The 22,500-nt window shown below is 34.3% G+C and overlaps 1 protein-coding gene across 3 annotated transcripts in view; it reads right to left on the bottom strand.

The window, feature by feature from the left end:
• znf385c (zinc finger protein 385C) overlaps positions 1 to 22,500 on the bottom strand; it is a 201,773-nt gene that overhangs the window by 127,137 nt on the left and 52,136 nt on the right. For all 3 annotated transcript variants that reach the window (XM_056453257.1, XM_056453258.1, XM_056453259.1), the window contains exon 2: positions 16,636 to 16,887. In XM_056453257.1, the coding sequence (XP_056309232.1) occupies positions 16,636 to 16,887 (252 nt within the window). The remainder of the gene's footprint in view (positions 1 to 16,635; positions 16,888 to 22,500) is intronic.

The raw sequence follows: 22,500 nt of genomic DNA, 5'->3' as shown, positions 1-22,500 counted from the left end.
ACTGCCTAACAAAAGTCCTGTCATCTATCCAAGTTTTAGGAACAACAAATAACTTCTGGTTGATCATTTGGTATCAGAAGTGGCTTATATGAAAGGCAAAGGCCTCTAGATTACACTTATTTTACCAAAATAAAATATGAACATGGCTTGATTTTTAATTATATAATTAGGACAGTAAGATCTGACTTTGCTTAGACAAAAGTCTTGTCACTTAACAGAAATAATGTACAGTGTAATATATAAAGTCATGGTGCTGTGAAAAAAGAATGAATATTGTGAATGACTCCCATGAGCTTGGAGGACTGTATCTATACAACTCTGCAATGACTCAAATAACTTATTAATAAAGTCATCTGGAATGGCAAAGAAAGCGTTCTTGCAGGACTCCCAGAGTTCATCAAGATTCTTTGGATTCATCTTTATTGCCTCCTCCATCTTACCCCAGACATGCTCAATAATGTTCATGTCTGGTGACTGGGCTGGCCAATCCTAGAGCACCTCAACCTTCTTTGCTTTCTGGAACTTCGATGTGGAGGCTGAAGTATGAGAAGGAACACGATCCTGCTGAAGAATTTGCCCTCACCTGTGGTTTAGGGCAACACTAATGTCTTTATACCTCAGGCTGTTAATGTTGCCAAACACTCTGCAGATCTCTCGCACACCCCATACTGAATAAAACCCCAAACCATGATTTTCCTTCACCAAACTTGACTGATTTCTATGAGAATCTTGGGTCCATGCGGGTCCCAATAGGTTTCCTGCAGTATTTGTGATGATTGGGATGCAGTTCAACAGATGATTAATCTGAAAAATCTACCTTCTGCCACTAGAAGTCAAGTTATTATTTGTTGCTCTTCCAACTGGGATCGACATCAAGACTTTTGTCAGGTGGTGTAGCTTTACTTCATAATAAAGCTTCACATCGTATTAAGGTGCAATTTTGACGTAAGTGCATCATATAAGATATTGTTAAATTCTTTCATCACTGGATCAACCAATAGTGTGATTTGGAGGCTGGGCTCCTTTCTGACCGACCAATAGAGCCCAACAGATTCAACTAAAGTTCAATGAAAACTGATTCTGAGATTTAGAGTTGCGTATTGTCATCATTAACAGTGGAAACTAACTCCATATTAATTGCTTATAACAGAATAGCTAAAATAGATAGAACAGAAGCATATATAGTACAAACAGTAAGGGATCAAGAACTGAGCCTTGTAGTACCCCACAGTGCACCCTAAATTGATAAGAAGCCTCTTTATTTACTGATACAAATTAATAACATTCCAATAAGTAAGACTAAGAACTAATCCAATGCAAATCTAGTAATACCAACACAATTTTCAAGCCTATAGGAGAATCAGTCATGTGAAATGCAGGTCCAACAACACTAACAGAGAAATACAACCACGTCTGAATGATAAGAGCAAGTCATTTGTAACTCTGATGAGTGCCGTTTCAGTGCTATGATGCAGATATTGTTATATTCTTGCAGAACTGGATCAACCAATGGTGTGATTAGGGGACGGGGCTTTTTTCTGACTGACCAATGGAGCTCAACAGACAGGCTCCAGAAGTAAAACCTCCATTTATTTTCTCTATAGAAAAGTTGATTTAACACAGACCTGTGAGCAGGCAACGTACATGTGAAATCAAAAGTTATCAGGGATGGCAAAAGTACACAGATCAGGTTGAAGTATAGATACTAATGTTTAAAACGAGTCTGGTAAAAGTTGAAGAACTGACTACACTTTTGTACTCTTGTAAGTAAAGTACAGCCCGAAATATGTACTTAAGTAAAAAGTATTCATTACTACACCTGTTTTAGTTTCACAGTAACTCCACCACACATCATGTATACATCTTTTAAAAAAATAACTTACATTTTTTTTTTGTAAATATTTTCTTGCAACATCACTCTACAATATTGTCCAACAACACAGCTCAAAAAGTTCCCTGTGTATCATTACCTGGACACTAAACTTTATTGCTGTAAAGGACAAAAGCTGCCATTCTCATTTGTATATTCTAAAACGTAATTCGCATGATAAATTCCTGATCCGTTGCATTATATTTTTATTCATAAATGACCCATATTAGACCCATTCATAAATTATATATATTATATATATATATATATATATATATATATATATATATATATATATATATATATATATATATATATATATATATATATATATATATATGTTAAAACTATAAAACAGTATAAATTCTGCACTAGGAAATATGAGTTCGTTGGAAACAATGGAAATAAACCTCATTGCACATTGTAGTCATAGGTATTGAATTGCTTTAGTACTAACTGGACAAACGTTGACAAAAAAAAGCACATGATTGTTGTTGTTTTTTCTCCCGCGGTAGTACATTGAGAGATCAGAGAAGTACAGTACAACATGGTTTGAAATGGACAAAAGACTTTAACCCCATTTAATTGCCAGATTTGAACAGAAAAGAGTCTCTTGCTTTACTTGTGAACCGATCGACCAAAATGCATCTTGTTACCCGGTATAAACATGACAATAATCACGGACTCCCTCTGTCTCATCCACGTTAGCCATTCCCACCACGCGCATACACCCCGTGCAGCAAAGGGGCATGGCCAGAGGCGCTGTAATGTTATAGCAGAGAATGTCAGAGCAGAGCTTCTTCCGTTTCTGTATTTTTTTTTTTACCATTTTTATTATTTGTTTTTATTTTTCTTAAACTTGTTTCTTTTAATCCTGTTTATGTAAAGCACTTTGAATTGCCACTGTGTATGAAATGTGCTATATAAATAAACTTGCCTTGCCTTGTATTTGAGCTTCCAAAGGACACAGCACAAAAAGAGAAGTGCTTACAGTTCAATTTTAATTACGTTCCAGATAATTATAAAAAATATATAGCTAGCATTTGACTCAGATTCGGCTAAACACTCCTCAAAGAAGGAGCAGGTCCAGCCATAATCAAAGCAGCTCTGGATTGTGAGCCACAACCTCTAAGTATTTCTATTTGTTAAAATTGATCTATTATATGCATAGTGTCTAGCGTTAGCAGTTAGCTGTAGCAAGGACGTAAACAAGCATGTAAACAACTGGAAATGCTGTTTGGCACCGCTAACAATTTAGTTACAAATTCATATTTATCAGTCAAACGGCGGTAAACAGCCACAATCTTCAGCAGCGCTGCAGTGTCTCTCTATGCGGCTGCTTTCCCTGCGTTCTACATCTCAAATAACAATCTCGCAAAAGATATGTGAACGCTTCATATTACTTACACATGCTTATTCCGAATAATATATGTGAAAGACACTTGTCAGATTTTAATTTAGAGAGCAGGCGTGAGGTTTAGCTGTGTCCTCTGTGTCATTTTCTGTCTGATTCAGGCTCAAACTGATTCGGCTAACGGCTACTCTGACTGATTGTATTTACACAGCAGAGGCACAGTGCATGCTATTAGAGCCGTGGAGCTTTTCCTAGAGACATAGAGCCGATTTGCGAATCACAGCACATTATGTTAGCTGACCAAGCAGAGCCTCTTGAGGGCGGGCCTTTCGGAGGAACTAGGAAATACGACAGTCGTTTTCATGTTAGCTGAGCAGCTGTGCATAATCAAAGTAAGATATATGAAAAAAATAATACATTGCTTTGCATCTTATAAACACAACCAAGCCTTAAAAATACACTTTGGACCACCCCTTTAATGCTGTTCACGGTCTTATACCTTGTAGTCCAATTTTTCAACACATCATTGCTTAACATCAAACTTTTCAATTTTGTGATTCATCTAAATGTTTGTCAACAGATTTTAAACATCCATATTAGAAAAAATGAACGAATCCTACTTTTTATGGCAAATTTGATCACATACAGTATAAAGGGACAGTTCACCAAAAATAAACATTGTCACAATTTGCTCGCTTATTTATTCCAAACCTGAATTTAACACGAAGAATATTTTTGAAGAATGTACAAACATTTCTGGCCATTCTATTTTTGTGTGAATTATCTCTATCAAGGAAAAAAGAAAAAACTATCAGCGAGAGAAATACAGGCTAGTAAACTCTTCCATCTTGCTCTCAGAGAACTGACAAGCAACCACGTGAGGAGTAATAGGGTGAAACGATGAAAGGAGGGAAGCTGTGGATAATCGAACGAAAAATGGTGATAAAAGAGGAAAGAGAAAGAGAGAGAGGGAGAGAAAGAGAGAGAGAGAGAGAGCGAGGGAGAACGCTGGAATGGTAGAAAAAAACGCAGCTGTGCAGACACACTCATGCAGAAAATTTCAGCCTTTAATAAATCACACACACATACACACACACACACACACACGCACACACACACACGCGCACACACACACACACGCACACACACACGCACACTCACACGCACACACACACGATAATCCAATACCTCACGGTGAATTAGAGAAGACCTGAGACGGACAGCATGAAAGACAGAGAAAGACAAACACAGGAGCGGAATAAACATGCAAAACACAAATACACAAAATACACACACAGATGAAACACCAAAAAACACCAGCATGTGCTCACTAAAGCAAACACTGATATACATTACTGCACACACACACACACACGCACGCTCTATTTTCAGTACAATTCCCTTGAAGATACTTCAGGTTAAAGTGCTTAAAGGTCACAATTAGTCATTTGGCTTTGGTTTTTCAACAACCAATACAGATCCTAGTGCTAAGAGACAAATGCAAAGCAATGACCATTATGAATAAAGAAATATAATAATTATATCATAAAATAAGAAATGGAAATAAAAGAATATAATATAATATAATATAATATAATATAATATAATATAATATAATATAATATAATATAATATAATATAATATAATATAATATAATATAATATAACATAACATAATATAATATAATATAACATAACATAATATAATATAATATACATAACATAACATTCATTCATTCATTTTCTTTTCGAGTTAGTCCCTTTATTAATCTGGGGTCGCCACAGCAGAATGAACCGCCATCTTATCCAGCACACGTTTTACGTAGTGGATACCCTTCCAGCTGCAACCCATTTCTGGGAAACATCCATTCACACTCACTCACACACATACACTACGGACAATTTTAGCTTACACAATTCACCTATAGCGCATGTCTTTGGACTTGTGGGGGAAACCGGAGAACCCGGAGGAAACCCACGAGAACACGAGGAGAACATGCAAACTCCACACAGAAACGCAAACCAACCCAGAAGAAGCTCGAACCAGCGACCTACTTGCAGCGCTACCCACTGTGCCACCACGTCACCCTAATATAATACAATACAGTATAATATAATATATAATGCTTTCCATGCTCTGTTTATATTAGGATATGCATATACAGTTGAGGTCAGAATTATTAGCCCCATCTTTTTAAAATATTTCCCAAATGATGTGTAACAGAGCAAGGAAATTTTCACAGTATGTCTGATAATATTTTTTTCTGGAGAAAGTCTTATTTGTTTTATTTCGGCTAGAAAAAAAGCAGTTTTTAATTTTTGAATAAACATTTAAGGTCAAAATTATTAGCCCCTTTAAGCTATATTTTTTCGACAGTCAGAACAGAACAAGCCATCGTTATACAATAATTACCATATTACAATAGAATTACCCTAACCTGCACGGTTAACCTAAGTAACCTAGTAAAGCCTTTTAATGTCACTTTAAGCTGTATAGAAGTGTCTTGAACAATCTGTAGTCAAATATTATTTACTGTCATCATGGCAAAGATAAAATAAATCAGTTATTAGAAATGAGTTATTAAAACTATTATGTGTAGAAATGTGTTGAAAAAAATCTTTCTGACTTTAATTGTATAATATAATATAATATAATATAATATAATATAATATAATATAATATAATATAATATAATATAATATAATATAAGCCACTGGCTTGCATGGTTCAGGATCTATAGAGCTGCGCATCGTTGGATTTGCTCTTCAGTATTTGCTCTTCAGTGTTTGGACTCTCAGTAGTGATTATTAAACCACACTGAACTGAGCTCAACTGAACTGAACTTAAACACTACAAACTGAACTACACTGTTCCTATTTACTGTGACCTTTTATGTGAAGCTGCTTTGACACAATCTACATTGTATAAGCGCTATACAAATAAAGGTGAATATAATATAATATAGTATAATATAATATAATATAATTTTTTATACAATTTGTATTTATTTTGCCAGTGATAATATACAGCATAAACACCACACCTATGCATACATATTTATTGTTATTTTCATAATATTTATTAAAGAGTTTGCTCGCTAAAATGATTAATTTCCACATTTCTAACTAAATTAGTCATTTAATCAGTCTGGACATCATATGTCAGTTACAGGCGAGATGGTTACTAAGCAGGTTTGCAATGTCAGAAAATCTCCAGCGGTTTCTAAAGATTGAAGCTGAAACGGCAGACATACACAATAGATAGATCTACTAGTGCGGTTAGAGTGTGTGTGTGTGTCCTGTGCAGCCTGAGAGAAGACTGTTAATCTCAGCAGTCATATTAACCTAGCATACCCATGATGCACCTGTCTGGGGATTGGGATGGTGGGGGTGTTGAGATAAGAGGAAGGACAGATAAGAATGAGCCAAAATGAAGAATGAGAGAGAGAGAGAGAGAGAGAGAGAGAGAGAGAGAGAGAGAGAGAGAGAGAGAGAGAGAGAGAGAGAGAAAAATCAAGTTAAAAAAAAATCAAGAAAAGGGGATACGTTTTTAGAGAGAAATAGATGAGGTAAGGTAAGGTGGTCTGTCGGCAAGAGTGGACCGTTATCAAATGTGGAAGAACGTGAAGAACACACACACGCGCACGCACGCACAGATATAGGAAAGATCAGAAACGCACATAAACAGATTGATTTAAATTATTAGAATGAAACAAAATAAAAGCCAAACATGATTCCTCTGCATGTACATATCTGCATGATGTGTTTGTGCACATGTGTGTGACTGTGTGTGTGTGCAGTCATGCTGATTATGTGGGTTTGAGTGCAGGGGCCTGGAGGAGTCAACAGAAGGTGAGCAGTGATAAGGCTGTTACTTTGTGTGTGTGTGTGTGTGTGTGTGTGTGTGTGTGTGTGTGTATGGTTGCGTGTCGCTGTAAATCACGTTTTCCAGGCTTTTGCCTTTCCCCACTGACATGAAAGTTAAACATACACACATTCATGCACATACACAACACGCATGCATTTAATACTACTGGAACTGATTTCAGGTCTTTCATTATGTAATCTACAGTTCAGTAACTTCTGCTAGTAGCAAGATTCCTTACATATTAGCAAGATACTATAACATTAGAATTGGTTATTATATGTTGTGTGTTATACTGTATGTTGTATGTTATTATATTATCTTGTTATATTTAGTGTTATGACCTGTTATGATGTTAAATGTTGTGTTATGTTATGTTATGATGTAATGTGTGTTATGGGATGTTATGTTGTGTTATTATGTTGTGTCTTATGTTATGTGATTATGTTATATGTTGTGTGTTTTGATGTTATGTTATGGTATATGTTGTGTGTTATTATGTTATGTTGTTATATGTTGTGTGTTATGTTTTATGTTATGTTAGGATGTTATGTTGTGTTATTATGTTATGTTATGATGTTGTATGATGTGTGTTATGTTATGTTGTATGTTGTGTGTTATGTTATGGTATATGTTGTGTGTTATGTTATGATGTTATATGTTGTGTGTTGTGATGTTAGATGTTGTGTGTTGTTATGTTATGTTGTTTTATGTTGTGCGTGAATCTTATTTATGTTATGATGTGATGTTATGATGTTCTATGTGTTATTATGTTATCTTATGTTTATTAAGTGTTATGTCATGTTATGATGTTGTATGTTGTGTGTTATGTTATGATGTAATGTGTGTTATGTGATGTTATGTTAGGATGTTATGTTGTGTTATTATGTTATGTTATGATGTAATGTGTGTTATGTGATGTTATGTTGTGTTATTATGTTATGATGTTGTATGTTGTGTGTTATGTTATGATGTAATGTGTGTTATGTGATGTTATGTTAGGATGTTATGTTGTGTTATTATGTTGTGATGTAATGTGTGTTATGTGATGTTATGTTGTGTTATTATGTTGTGATGTAATGTGTGTTATGTGATGTTATGTTGTGTTATTATGTTATATGTTGTGTGTTTTTATGTTATGGTATATGTTGTGTGTTATGTTATGTTGTTATATGTTGTGTGTTATGTGATGTTATGTTAGGATGTTATGTTGTGTTATTACGTTATGTTATGATGTTGGATGATGTGTGTTATGTTATATGTTGTGTGTTGTTATGTTATGGTATATGTTGTGTGTTATGTTATGATGTTATATGTTGTGTGTTATATGATGTTATATTATGATGTTATGCTGTGTGATATGTTATGTTATTATGTTTTATGTTGTGTGTTTTTATGTTATGTTATGGTATATGTTGTTTGTTATTATGTTATGTTATGATGTTATATGTTGTGTGTTATGATGTTAGATTTTGTGTGTAGTTATGTTATTTTATGTTGTGTGTGAATGTTATTTATGTTATGATGTGAAATGTTGTGTTATGTTATGATGTTCTATGTGTTATTATGTTATTATATTATCTTATGTTTATTTAGTCTTATGTCATGCTATGATATTATATGTTGTGTTAAGTTATGTTATAATGTAATGTGTGTTATGTGATGTTATGTTAGGATGTTATGTTGTGTTAATATGTTATGTTATGATGTTGTATGTTGCGTGTTATGTTATGTTATTATGTTATATGTTGTGTGTTTTTATGTTATGTTATGCTATGTTATATGTTGTGATGTTATAAGTTGTGTGTTATGTTATGTTATATGTTGTGTGTTTTTATGTTATGGTATATGTTGTGTTATTATGTTATGATGCTATATGTTGTGTGTTATGTGATGTTGTGTTAGGATGTTATGTTGTGTTATTTATGTTATGATGTGTGTAATGTTATGGTATTATGTTTTATGTTGTGTGTTTTTATGTTATGTTATGTGTTGTTTGTTATTATGTTATGATGTTATATGTTGTGTGTTGTCATGTTATTTTATGTTGTGTGTGAATGTTATTTATGTTATGATGTGAAATGTTGTGTGTTATGTTATGATGTTCTATGTGTTATTATGTTATTATATTATCTTATGTTAGGATGCTATGTTGTGTTTTTATGTTACTATGTTGTATGTTGTGTGTTATGTTATGATGTTATATGTTGTGTGTTATGTGATGTTATGTTAGGATGTTATGTTGTGTTATTATGTTATGATGTTGTATGTTGTGTGTTATGTTATGATGTTATATGTTGTGTGTTATGTGATGTTATGTTAGGATGTTATGTTGTGTTGTGTTATTGTATGTTGTGTGTTATATTATGTCATTATGTTTTATGTTGTGTGCTTTTATGTTATGTTATGGTATATGTTGTGTGTTATTATGTTATGATGTTATATGTTGTGTGTTATGATGTTAGATGTTGTGTGTTGTTATAGTATGTTGTGTGTGAATGTTATTTATGTTATGATGTGAAATGTTGTGTGTTATGATGTTAGATGTTGTGTGTTGTTATAGTATGTTGTGTGTGAATGTTATTTATGTTATGATGTGAAATGTTGTGTGTTATGTTATGATGTTCTGTGTTATTTATGTTATGTTATGATGTTCTATGTTGTGTTTTACGTTATGATTTAATATGTTGTGTGTTATGTTATGATGTTATACATTGTGTATTAATATGTTATTTTATGATTTTATATGTTGTATTTTATGTTATGTTATTATATGTTGTGTTTTATGTTATGTTGTGATGTTATATGCTATTATGTTGTGTTGATGTGAAGTGACGTTTCGTTCCTATATGCACCAAATTTTCAGCAGCTGAAGATTTCAGACAAAAGAGAAAAATTACTGTTAATTGACAGTAGAGAGAGAGAGAGTCTATAAAAGTTCACAGTCTATAAAAGTTTACTGTCAATTAAATGTGTTTCATGCCTTGTGTCTTTTAAAAGCAGTACAATTTAAGTTATTAAGTCTTACAAAAATTACTTTATATTATATAATGAAATAACAAATATTTATTACAATGCATTTTCGGTTTTAGTTTCGGTTTGCAGCCAAGTTCATCCAGAGTTTTCCTTTTAGTTCATCCCTATATTATATTATATTATATTATATTATATTATATTATATTATATTATATTATATTATATTAAATATTATAATAAATGCTTAATTTGCTATACTGTGAGTGCAAAATGTAACACATTGCTTAATATGAACTCCTTCTGTTATTCTTCTGACAAACCAGAGCTGTCTGAAACCAAACCTTAAAAACTAAAGGTTTTAAATGCATTAAATAATATTCATTATATACATTTTTATGCATTTCTGCATTTACACCATACAAGAATAATAAATATTAGCATTCATCTCTAACACAATCCAATCTCAAGCAAATTTAGTGTGGCTAACGTACAGGACACAGTTTAGCATAACTGACTACCAAACTACAGTATTCCCATTCTGACAAAACCAGAAAGATGAACGCATTATTATACAGTCGCTTTTTTGTGCATGTCTTGATGGCTATGAAAGCAGATGTGTGGTATGTGTGTGTGTGGTTAGGCTTGAGGCGTTGTTGTATGCTCATGGGGAAGGTTGTCCAGTCTAATTTGACTTCTATTATGCTGTCGAACACTAGCAGAATGGCTAATCAATGAGCCTTTATATCTTCGTGCTTGAATGCAAACACACAGACACACAGACACACACACAACTATGCGCTATAAAGTTCTCCATAAATGCCTTGCACAAATAGGACAGACACAGAGCCATTTAGAATCATGCTAAAACCCTAACACACACACACATACATATGGGTAAAATGCATAAAATCTAGCTGGCTCTGAGACTGTGAGTGCCTGTACCCCGTTGCTGAAGGGGGCGTCGCCACGTCGAGCATTTCCATGGTGAACATGTTCGGTTGCTATGTAATTATGGTCTATTTGTATGAGAGCCTGCACCTGAAGTGGGTCTGACTGCTGCTCATATGATTGGCCGTGCGTGTGTGCGTCTTTATGTGTAAGAATCAACGACATAGAGGTTAGCTTTAATTTCGCATTTGCATTACAAGGGAAGAAAATTGTGTTTGTGCATTGCCAGGATTTCGAGTGTGTCTGAGCATTTGCATGTACAGTGCATATCGCTTTGTGTGTGTGTGTGTGTGTGTGTGTGTGTGTGTGCATGGGTAAATGAATTGTCCTAGTTGATTATTGTTGAAATAAATCGACAAATTCCAGCTCTAATCACATGATTCGCTCTGACTCCGCCCACTTTGACTGGAAATAACGCTGCACGACACAAAGCTGCCACCAGCTGCCTCTCTTTCTGTCCTGCAATTATCTCCAGGACGCACAGCACAGTCTTTACCGGCATAACTACAACATTCGGCATCTCACAGGCCTCTCAAATGCTCCGTCCTGACCTATCAGCTGGGCTTTAAAGCCGCATCACCATGGAAACGTAAAAAGCCGAGCCGAGTCAAAATCACATATTAACTGCAGACGGACAATGGGGTCTAAGGGTATGAATTACACGAAGATGCCTGCCAGACCCCGGCTGACAACATGAAGGTTTATTCTGCGTTTGATGCTGTTTGCATGTCATGTACAGTGTGCGAATTTGCCTACTGGGAGGTTTGCCTTAGTTCAGTAGTTTGTGTAATACATATGCATGCCTCATTGAAGCAAATAGAATTCAGTTACATGTAATTTATTAATCAAAGTTATTTCAGGGTTCTTACACCTTTGCCAAAGTCAAATTTAAGCACCTTTCAATTACTATTTTAGGTGCATTTTCAAACTTTTCCAGCTTATTAACATATTGCATACATATTTTATCACATTATATCATATGGTTGTTATAGTAAAGAACATTCATTCATTCATTCATTCATTCATTCATTTTCTTTTCGGCTTAGATCTTACTTAATCTGGGGTCGCCACAGCCGAATGAACCGCCAACTTATCCAGCATATGTTTTATGCAGCGGATGCCCTTCCAGCTGCAACCCATCTCTGGGAAACATCCATTCACACTCATACACTACGGACAATTTAGCCTACCCAATTCACCTGTACCACATGTATTTTTACTGTGGGGGAAACCGGAGCACCCGGAGGAAACCCACGCGAACGCGGGGAGAACATGCAAACTCCACACAGAAATGCCAACTGACCCAGCTGAGGCTCAAACCAGCGACCTTCTTGCTGTGAGGTGACAGCACTACCTACTGCGCCCCGCGTCGCCCTAGTATATAACAGTATTATTGTAAAGTATATAGTACAGCATAGTATAATATTCTAATTGACGTTTTTGATGGCATGTTTGCACCAAGCCTAACACTGAATTACTATTATTTTATGACTATTTTATAACTATTATTTTTTTATTTAAAGTTAATTTTTGTCTATTTAGTGTGATAACCAAAACACTTTTTGCTATTTTTTTTTGCGCAACCCTAATTGTCCCGTTTTCCGCCACGTTGTTTAAATAGCAAATCCATTTGCGCTGCTTTGTGGACTCACGGGAGTGTCGGTCTAGAAAAGAGATGTGTTAAGGTGCATTGTTGGCGCGTTGCTATTTTGAGAAACTAAAACAGACTGATAGCAGGTCTAAAGTCCAGCACAGAGCACAGTAGTTGTACGCCTCGCTTACACATTGCTTAATACACACAGGATGTACAGCGATATGCAGATATCTTTACCATGAAGAAAAATAAAAGGATTCAAATATTTTAAAAATGATCATTTTCTACATAAATATAAAAACCACTGACTCCATACCTTCATCCCTGGAGGCTTTTTCAGTTTATTTACGACAACTTGCTTTTGAATAATGTCAATATTATTAGTAGTAGCATTTATTATACGCATATTTATATTTGTTTTACTAAATACAATCTTAGATTCGTCCACCTGTCGGGTTTTGGACCATATGGGGCATTAGAACAGGATGCGTGTTTGGATATAACTTAGTTTTTCGAACACACTTTATTGTTCATTTATTAATTTGCTGGAAATTAAAACTGAATTTAGAGAAAGGTTTGAAGCAAATATTTGTGCTTAAATCTAACTGATCAACTGACTCTTAAAGAGAATGAGAGATGAGACTCTGATTGGTTTATTCTCAAAACACACCCATAACTCATTAAGAGAATAAACACAACCCTGTTATACTGCGGTGCTGAGGACATTTTTCCGTCCTTAAAATAGCAAAAGTGGACTTTGCACCTAGATCGTTAAAATAGAGCCCTATGAGTCTACCTTTATTTTAATTGTAGGCTACATGCAGATACAAACATAATTATTTGCAAGATATAGTGTCTTTTAAACACCTACACACAGTAAAAATCAATTAGTTGACTACTTTAAAAATGGCCCGTAAACATGTTGCCTTAAATAATAAAAAAAAAAAACTTTACTTAAATAAAACTTAACTTCAATAGGGTCAAGTGTAGTACTTGGCTTAAAAGTTGAGGCAACTCAAAGATGTGCAGCAAGTTGACTTACAATTTTAAGTTAAGCCAACTTTTTTATTTACAGTGACATGACATTTTTCAGAGTATAATAAAAATAACCATGGCACAAATAAAACTAAATTGTTTCCCCATATAAAAAAGGAATATGGGCAAACAAAGCTGCTGGTCACCATTGACTTTCACAGTAGGAAAAAAATGATGGATGTCAATGGGTTCACGCTTGGAACAATCTGAGAGTGAATAAATGATGACAGAACGTTTATTTTGGAGTCAACTATCCTTTTAAGGTTCGTGTTTCCTTGCTGAACACGAAGAAATATATTTTGAAGAATGTTGGAAAAGCAGCTATTGATTTCCATCATATTATTTCAAAATTTTACATGCCCACATATCATTTTAAACATTTATGAGTTTCTTTCTTCTGTTGAACACAAAAGAAGATATTTTAAAGAATGCCAGTTGCCGAGATTCCCATAGACTTCCATAATAATAATAAAAAACTATGGAATTTAATATGTGTGAGCATTTTTCAAAATATCTTCTTTTGTGTTCGACAAAAGAAAGAAACTCAAATTGAATGGATTCATGCTTGGAACAATCTGAGAGTGAATAAATGGTAACAGAACGTTCATTTTGGAGTCAAATCCCTTTAGGGTTTGTGTTTCTTTGCTGAACACAAAGGAATATATTTTGAAGTATATTGGAAAAGCAGCCATTGACTTCCATAGTATTTTTGTTCCTACTATGGATGTCAACTGTCTTCAAAAATAAACATTTCCTCATTATTTGCTCACACTTAAAGCAAGATATTTTGGAGTCAGCTATACCTTTAAATCTAAAGCTACACCTAAATCGATTAGTAAATGGCAACGCCGTCCTGCTTGAGTATCTTATTTTAAGCAACATGCACAAGAACATACAATACACAACGTCATTCACCCCAGCAGGACATGTTCCTGGATAAGCATCATTTACTGTGGTACAACAAGCTTTAGTGACTTGCTGAAAAGTAAGCATTGCTATGGCTAAATAAAGGGATAATTCACCCAAAAATGAAAACTGCCTCATCATTTACACACCCATGAGTTTCTTTCTTCTGTTGAACACAAAAAAAAAAGATATTTTGAAGAATGCCAATTGCTGAGACTCCCATAGACTTCCATAATAATTAAAAAAATCTATGGAAATTAATGGGTGTGAGCATTTTTAAAAATATCTTCTTTTGTGTTGGACAGAAGAAAGAAACTCAAATTGAATGATGACATTAAATATTTACATGCACAAATGTTGCTTTTACATGTTGGGAGTTGTGACAATAGGGAAAAAAATACAATGGAAGTCAATGGTTACTGGTTTTCCAACATTCTTCAAAACATCTTTTGCGTCTAACAGATTTGGTGTAAGTGGAAAGTGAGGACATTTTCATTATTGGGGTGAACATAGTGGATATAGTAAAAGAAGATATTTTGAAGAATGCTAGTTGCTGAGACCCACCAACTTCTAAAGCAGGAGAAAACTATGGAAGCCAATGAGTGTCAGCATTTTTCTAAATATCTTTTTTTGTGTGTTTAACAGAAGAAAGAAACTCAGATTGAATAATGACATGAAATATTTACAGATACAAATGTTGGGTTTTATGTGTTGGGAATTGTTAGCCACTGACAATAAGGGAAAAAATACAATGGAAGTCAATAGTTACTGGTTTTCCAACATTCTTCAAAATATCTTTTGCGTTTAACAGATTTGAAGAAAGTGGAAAGCGAGGAAATCTTCATTATTGGAGTGAACTACAGGTATACCCTTAAGCAAAACCTTAAAGGTAAAAACAAAACTATGAATATAGGAAACGATGATATTTTGAAGAATGCTAGTTGACCCATTGACTTCCATAGTAGGAAAAAAAATTATGCAAGCCAATGGGTGTCGGCATGTTTCAAAATATCTTCTTTTGCATTCAACAGGAGAAAGAAATAAAATGTTTACATACACAAATATTGGGTTTCCATGTTGGGAATCGTTAGCCACTGACAATAGAGGAAAAATACAATGGAAGTCAATGGTTAACTTGTATTCAAACATTCTTCAAAATATCTTTTGCATTTAACAGATATAAAGTGAGGAGATCTTCATTATTGGGGTGAACTACAGGTTTAACTTTAAGCAAAACCTTAAAGGTAAAGACAAAACTATATAAATAGAAAAAGAAGATATTTTGAAAAATGCTGGTTGACCCACCAACTTCCATAATAGGAAAAAAACTAAGGAAGCCAGTGGGTGTCAGCATGTTTCGAAATACCTTTTTTGTGTTCAACAGAAGAAACTTAAAGTGAATGATGACATGAAATATTTACATGTACAAATGTTGGGTTTAGGTGTTGGGAATCGTTAGCCACTGACAATAAGGGAAAAATAAAACAGAAGTCAATGGTGACTGGTTTCCAACATTCTTCAAAATATCTTTTGCATATAACAGAATTGAAAAGTGAAGGAATTTTCATTATTGGGGTGAGCTACAGGTATAACTTTAAGAACCTAAAATATAAAAGCAAAACTATGGATATTGGGAAAAGAAGATATTTTGAAAAATGCTGATTGCTGAGTCTTATCAACTTTCATAATAGGAAAAAAATGACTATAGAAACCAATGAGTTTTTCAAAATATCTCTTTTTGTATTTAGTAGAAGAAAAGCAAATGACAATAGGGGAAAATATAATGAAAGTCAATGGTTACTGGTTTTTAACATTCTTCAAAAAATCATTTGCGTTTAACAGAAGTGGAAAGTGATATGCAAAAATATGAGTGTCAGCATTCTTCAAAATATCTTATTTTGTGTTCAACAGGAAAAAAAGCAACTCAAATAGGTTTTGAACAAGCGAAGAGTTAATAAATGATGACTGGGTGAACTATCCCTTTAAATTGATGTTAATCCAGAATTATGTCTTATTTGGCTGGTTGAGAAGCGAGAAGCTGTTTGAGCTCCAGTTATGACAGGAACACCAGAGAAAGACACACATACCTGCGCTGCTGTTGTTTATGTGTTTGAGTCTTTTCTGGTGTGTTTTGCCATTGTAGTGTATCTGTGCTTGTGCTGCCGAGTTCAGCTGAATGTTGCACACTTCACAGAGTGTGTAGGACCTGTGTTTGCGCTCCCGCTTGGCTCGAGGGTTTACAGGTGCTGTGTCCTCCTGTCTGCTAAACTCCACCAGCTCATGTCCGCTCTGCTCAGCCAGTGACCCGTCCTCAACAGGGCTGAATGGACGCTTCATTCCTAAACAGAGGAGAGAGAGAGAGAGAAAAAAAAGGTCTTTGATCTGAAATATTTTCGGCATGTGGATTGCTGACATGCCATGCCGAGCAGTGGCAGAGGTGTTACATGTGATACTTCATTTGGAACTATTTTAAACCACATTTTTCCAATTCAGAGACTTCTAGATATTGATTGATGACATGCAATTCTGTTATAATTGAATGATGACATTGAAACATTTACAGTACATGCATAAATGCTGGGTTTACATTTCAGCCACTGATAGTATGGGGCTACAATGGGCTACAATACAATGGAAGTCAATGGTTTAGGGCAGGGGTGTACAAACTCAGTCCTGGAGGATTGGTGTCCTTCTGAGTTTAGCTCCAGCTTGCTTCAACACACCTGCCAGGAAAGTGCTGGTTCAGGTGTGTTTGATTAGAGTTGGGGCTGAACTCTCCAGTTTGGACACCCTTGGTTTAGCATTTTTAAACATTATTCAAAATATCTTTTGTGCTTAAAAGATTTGGAGTAAGTGGAAAATTAGGATTTTTTTTATTATTGGGGGGAACTAGACCTTTAAGCAAAACCTTAAACACACACCAGAATGTTGGGGCTGATATAGTTTTAGGGTTGTGTTACGTGCCTCACCTATCTAGGACCAGGGAAACACACAACACAATAACATAAAGGGGGAAGAAAGGAATTAAATTTAGCCCAATTAAAAAATTAGAGGCCAATTTTGATAGTAGAAAATAATATAACTAAATAATTAAAAAAAAATAAAGGGCAGGGTAGCCAACAATCATCACCCTTCTCCTTTCCCAGCACTCTAACAACAACTCACTCCAAATACAATGTCCCCCCAAAAAAGTACATTTATTTAAATATTAATAAATAATAAATGACCATGGGTAATGGTAGGTCTAAAGGTCTCAGGAGAAGATAATGCCAAAACAACAAACAAAATCCCGAACTGATTAACGAAGCAACTTTCTAAACTCTTAAAATAACATTAAAAGAAAAACAAAGATCTTACCTTGCTCCCTCTCTACCAGAAACAGGAGAAAACTAAATGTATCAAATAAAAAGTGACATCCACCACCGTACTGCTGCAAAAAGTTGAACCAAAAGCAAACATATAAAGTAGAAATAAAAAGTTAAAAAAGTCAAATTTTTACTATATTGTTCACTAACAATAGAATTTTAAACTTCACAACAAGCGTCCCAATTTTAATTGCACAATAGCTAGCAGCAGCAGCCTTAGCCTTTTAGTCTAGGGGTATGATTCTCGCTTGGGGTGCGAGAGGTCCCGGGTTCAGATCCACCAATTGTTACATGCCTCATCTAGGGGCAGGGAAACATGCAACAAAATAACAAAGGGAAAAAATAAAAAAGGAATTAAATTTAGCCCAATTAAAAACAAATTGGATGCCACTTTTTGTTTGATCCATTTATTTTTCTCCTGTTTCTGGTAGAGAGGGAGCAAGGTAAGATCTTTTTTTCTTTTTAATTTTATTTTGAGAGTTTAGAAAGTTGCATCCTTAATCAGTTCGGGATTTTGTTTGTTGTTTTGGCATTGTCCCCTCCTGAGTATTTTTGAAACCTACCTGTAAATAAATGTACCTCTTTTTTTTGGACATTGTATTTGGTGTGAGTTATTGTTGGGAGTGCTGGGACAGGAGAAGGGTGATGATTATTGGCTGCCCCGCCCTTTAGTTTTTTTTTTTTTAATTATTTACTCATTCATTCATATTCTTTTCGGCTTAGTCCCTTTATCAATCCTGGGTCCCCACAGCGGAATGAACCGCCAACTTATCCAGCACATGTTTTACGCAGCGGATGCCCTACCAGCTGCAACCCATCTCTGGGATACATCCATTCACACTCATACACTACGGACAATTTAGCCTACCCAATTCACCTGTACCGCATGTCTTTGGACTGTGGGGGAAACCGGAGCACCCGGAGGAAACCCACGTGAAAGCGGGGAGAACATGCAAACTCCACACAGAAACGCAGACTGACCCAACCGAGGCTCAAACCAGCGACCTTCTTGCTGTGAGGCGACAGCACTGCCTACTGCGCCACTGTGTTGCCTTTAATTATTTCGTTATATTATTTTCTGATCAAAATTGGCCTCTAATTTTTTTTTTTGGGCTAAATTGAATTCCTTTTTTTTTCCCCTTTATGTTTGTTGCGTGTTTCCCGGGCCCTAGATAGAGGAGGCACGTAATAGTTGCATATAGTTCAAGTTAGTTAGCTATCAAAAAATGCATTCAAATAATTATTTCGTCAAATAATACAAATACAATTCCTGTTTTTTTTTTTCCCTGAATTTTTTGTAAAATGTATTTTTTTGTGTGTGTAATGACCAAACTAAGTTTTCCACATCACACGATCCTTCAGAAATCATTCAAATATGCTGATTTAATGCTCATTTTTATAGATTTTGTATAAAAATAAATGTTAAAATAGTTTTGCTAGATTATCATTTAAACTGATACGGTTTAATAATTTAGTCATTTGGATTAATAAATATTATTTTAAATGTATAATAATAATAATTCTAAAAATAATAATAAACTATATTTGTATATAGCGCCTTTAAAAGTAGCATCTCAAGGCACTTCACAGACAAAAAATGTGCAGCAGTAAAAGACACAAGGATGAATGCAAAAAAAAAGCATCAATAAAAAATAAAAAAAAAAACACACAAAATAATAATAATAGATAGATCTAAAAATCATATAAAATAGTCAAATAAAATCAAATAAAAGTAACACTAAAAAAGGTGAGCTTTAAGAGATGATTTAAAAAATACTCAGGGATTCTGCATTGTGAATATCAGAGGGTAAAGAGCTCCACAGTTTAGGTGCCAATAAAAAGAATGTCTGGCCTCCCATATATTTTAGCCATGTTGATTTAGCTATCAGTTAGCAATTCAGAACAGCATTTACTTTACTTATAATTTTCTTGACATTCCATTTTTTAATTGAATTCCTACATTCTGAAAAGGTAATAACTCCTTTTAAGGAGGAAATAAAAAAACTTATTGACACTAACTAACCCCTTCTGTTCATATTATGGTCGATCTCTGGGGATTACAGCTTTCCTACTGACCTCCACTAGGGGGAGATATTAATCAACAATGCCTGTAAATACGGAAAGCCAGCGTGTTTGCTACAGTTAAATATGTTACACAGGAACCATGCTTCAATCTTCAATATTATTTGCTTGTTCATTAAAACTACACTTATTTGCATCATGAATATCCCCACTAAAGTAAAACCCCATAATCTCTGGACTCAACACACATTTCTCATACGCACGTTCAAGTTTTTTTTTTCTAAACGAACATGAATATCCACACACACAGGGCCTATTGATCCTGCGCCTCCTTCTCTAAACACCACTCCCTGACCACAGAGCACAAACACACATCTGTCTCTGCTGCCCAAACACACTGTAAAGCCACCCCACCGCACCCAAACGGCCTCAGCTATGACTGGTTAAACATTACAAGCTAAATAAAATGCAAAAAGGTAAAAATGTCAAGGAAAACACTGCAACATCTATGATTAAGATGTAACAAAAGTTTTTTTCTGATAATATCAATCTTTAAAAATTGCAATCAGTCGGTTTCATAATGGTATTACTTACAAACTGGCAAACCATTTACTGCACTGCATATCAGTGTTGTTTTTTATGTTTATTAATTATAAATATATTTATATGAAATATGGAATCCCAATTTTCTTTCAGTTTACTCATCTTCAGATCTTCTGAGATTGTGGAAGACTTTTTCCTTCAGCAGATGTGTAATTAAAACTGAAAATAATCACTACAATATTCACATGGGATGGACTCATACATGTAGCTCCTGATGATAGTCATATCTTGCATATGATATAGTTCTATCTTTTTTTTTGCAATTTTATCTAACCAAACAATCTGTAACATTAATAAATATCATTAATAAAGGCACAGTTGGGAAAAAAATTGGTCGTTTTATGAGTTTCTTTCTTCAATTGAACACAAAGATATACAAGATATACTGAAGAATGTTGGAATAGCAGCCATTGGCTACTATTTTTTCAACATTCTTCGGTATAGTTAAGGGCAAAAACAAAATGATTAGACATTCATTATGTGCAATGTTGATTCTTTTTCAAATATTAAAATTTTTATATTGAAATTTACCAGATTGAGGAAATTTTCACAGTATCTCCTAGAATATTTTTTCTTCTGGAGAAAGTCTTATTTGTTTTAGTTCGGCTAGAATAAAAGCAGTTTTAAATAATAAAAATAAAAAACTAAAAAACATTTAAGGTCAAAATTATTAGCCTCCTTCAGCAATATTTGACATTTTTATATTATACAGAACAAACCATTGTAAATACACTTTATATGCATATACAAGCCTTCCCAGTTACCCCAACATGCTTAATTAACCCAGTTAAGCCTTTAAATGTCACTTTAATCTGAATACTAATATCTTGAAACATGTCTAGTAAAATATGATGTACTGTCATCATGGCAAAGATAAAAGAAATCTGTTATTAGAAACGAGTTACCAAAACTGTTATGTTAATAACAGAAATTAATTAACAGAAATAATATGTGAAAAAATGTAAAAAAAAAATAAAACATTTTACAGGACGGCTATTCATTCTGACTTCAACTATACAGTTACATTAAATCATACTTTATATAGTCATATCTTCTGAATCTTATGAAACTAACTGTTCAAAAGAACTAGATAGTGGAAAAGAATCAGCTTATGCCACTTGCAAATGGCTGTGGATAACAGGCAATATTAAGTAAATGAACGTAATTTTTACATTTTATAAGCATACGGATCATAGATTCAGCTTAAATATTTTTTAATGCTCTACTGAAAAAAAAGTGACATATCATGGATGGCCTCAGGGTGAGTAAATTAACAGCACATTTCATTGTACAATTTTGTGCAGATCAGCAGTTTTGAAATGGCCTGGAAGTGCCTTCTAGTTAATAGATGTGTTTGGACATGTTTTCATTTTTTATTTATTGTCTGACAACAGAAACTAAAGAAAAACCATGGAATTGAGAACATTTTAGTTGGAAGTTTGGCTATATAGTATGTGAGCACAGGGAGGAGAGAATCAAATTCAATTCAATTCAATTTAATTCATCTTTATCTCTATAGCACTTTTACAATGTAGATTGTGTCAAATCAGCTTAACAGAAGTTCTAGAAAATGGTAACTGTCAGTCCAGTTTTCAGAGATAAAGTTTAGTTTAGTTTAGTTCAATTCAGTTCAATTCCGTGTGTTTTAATTCTCACTGCTCCACAAGTCCCAAATAAAAAACAGGTAAAAGGCTGAAACTAAGCAGAATGCAAATACTACTATGCAAATGGCGCCAAAATAGATCTGGGTGAATAAGTAAAATTAAAATAGCAAACATGATGGAGCTAAACAGAGATTGTCATGTTTTTCCAGGGAAGCTCTATTGTGTGATCAGTAGTAAATCTCCTCCTAAAGGCCAGAGGGCGCACAGAAGGATTTTTTAAAAACTCTCGACTGAAATTATGACGTGTTTTGAGTAAAAACCTGTTAATAAATGTGGTATTTTCATGTGCGGGCAACAT

The sequence above is a fragment of the Danio aesculapii genome, chromosome 3, assembly GCF_903798145.1.
Source record: "Danio aesculapii chromosome 3, fDanAes4.1, whole genome shotgun sequence".
Taxonomy (NCBI): Eukaryota; Metazoa; Chordata; class Actinopteri; order Cypriniformes; family Danionidae; genus Danio; species Danio aesculapii.
The sequence above is the reverse complement of the archived record's forward strand: the minus strand, read 5'-3'. Positions and strand labels throughout refer to the sequence as shown.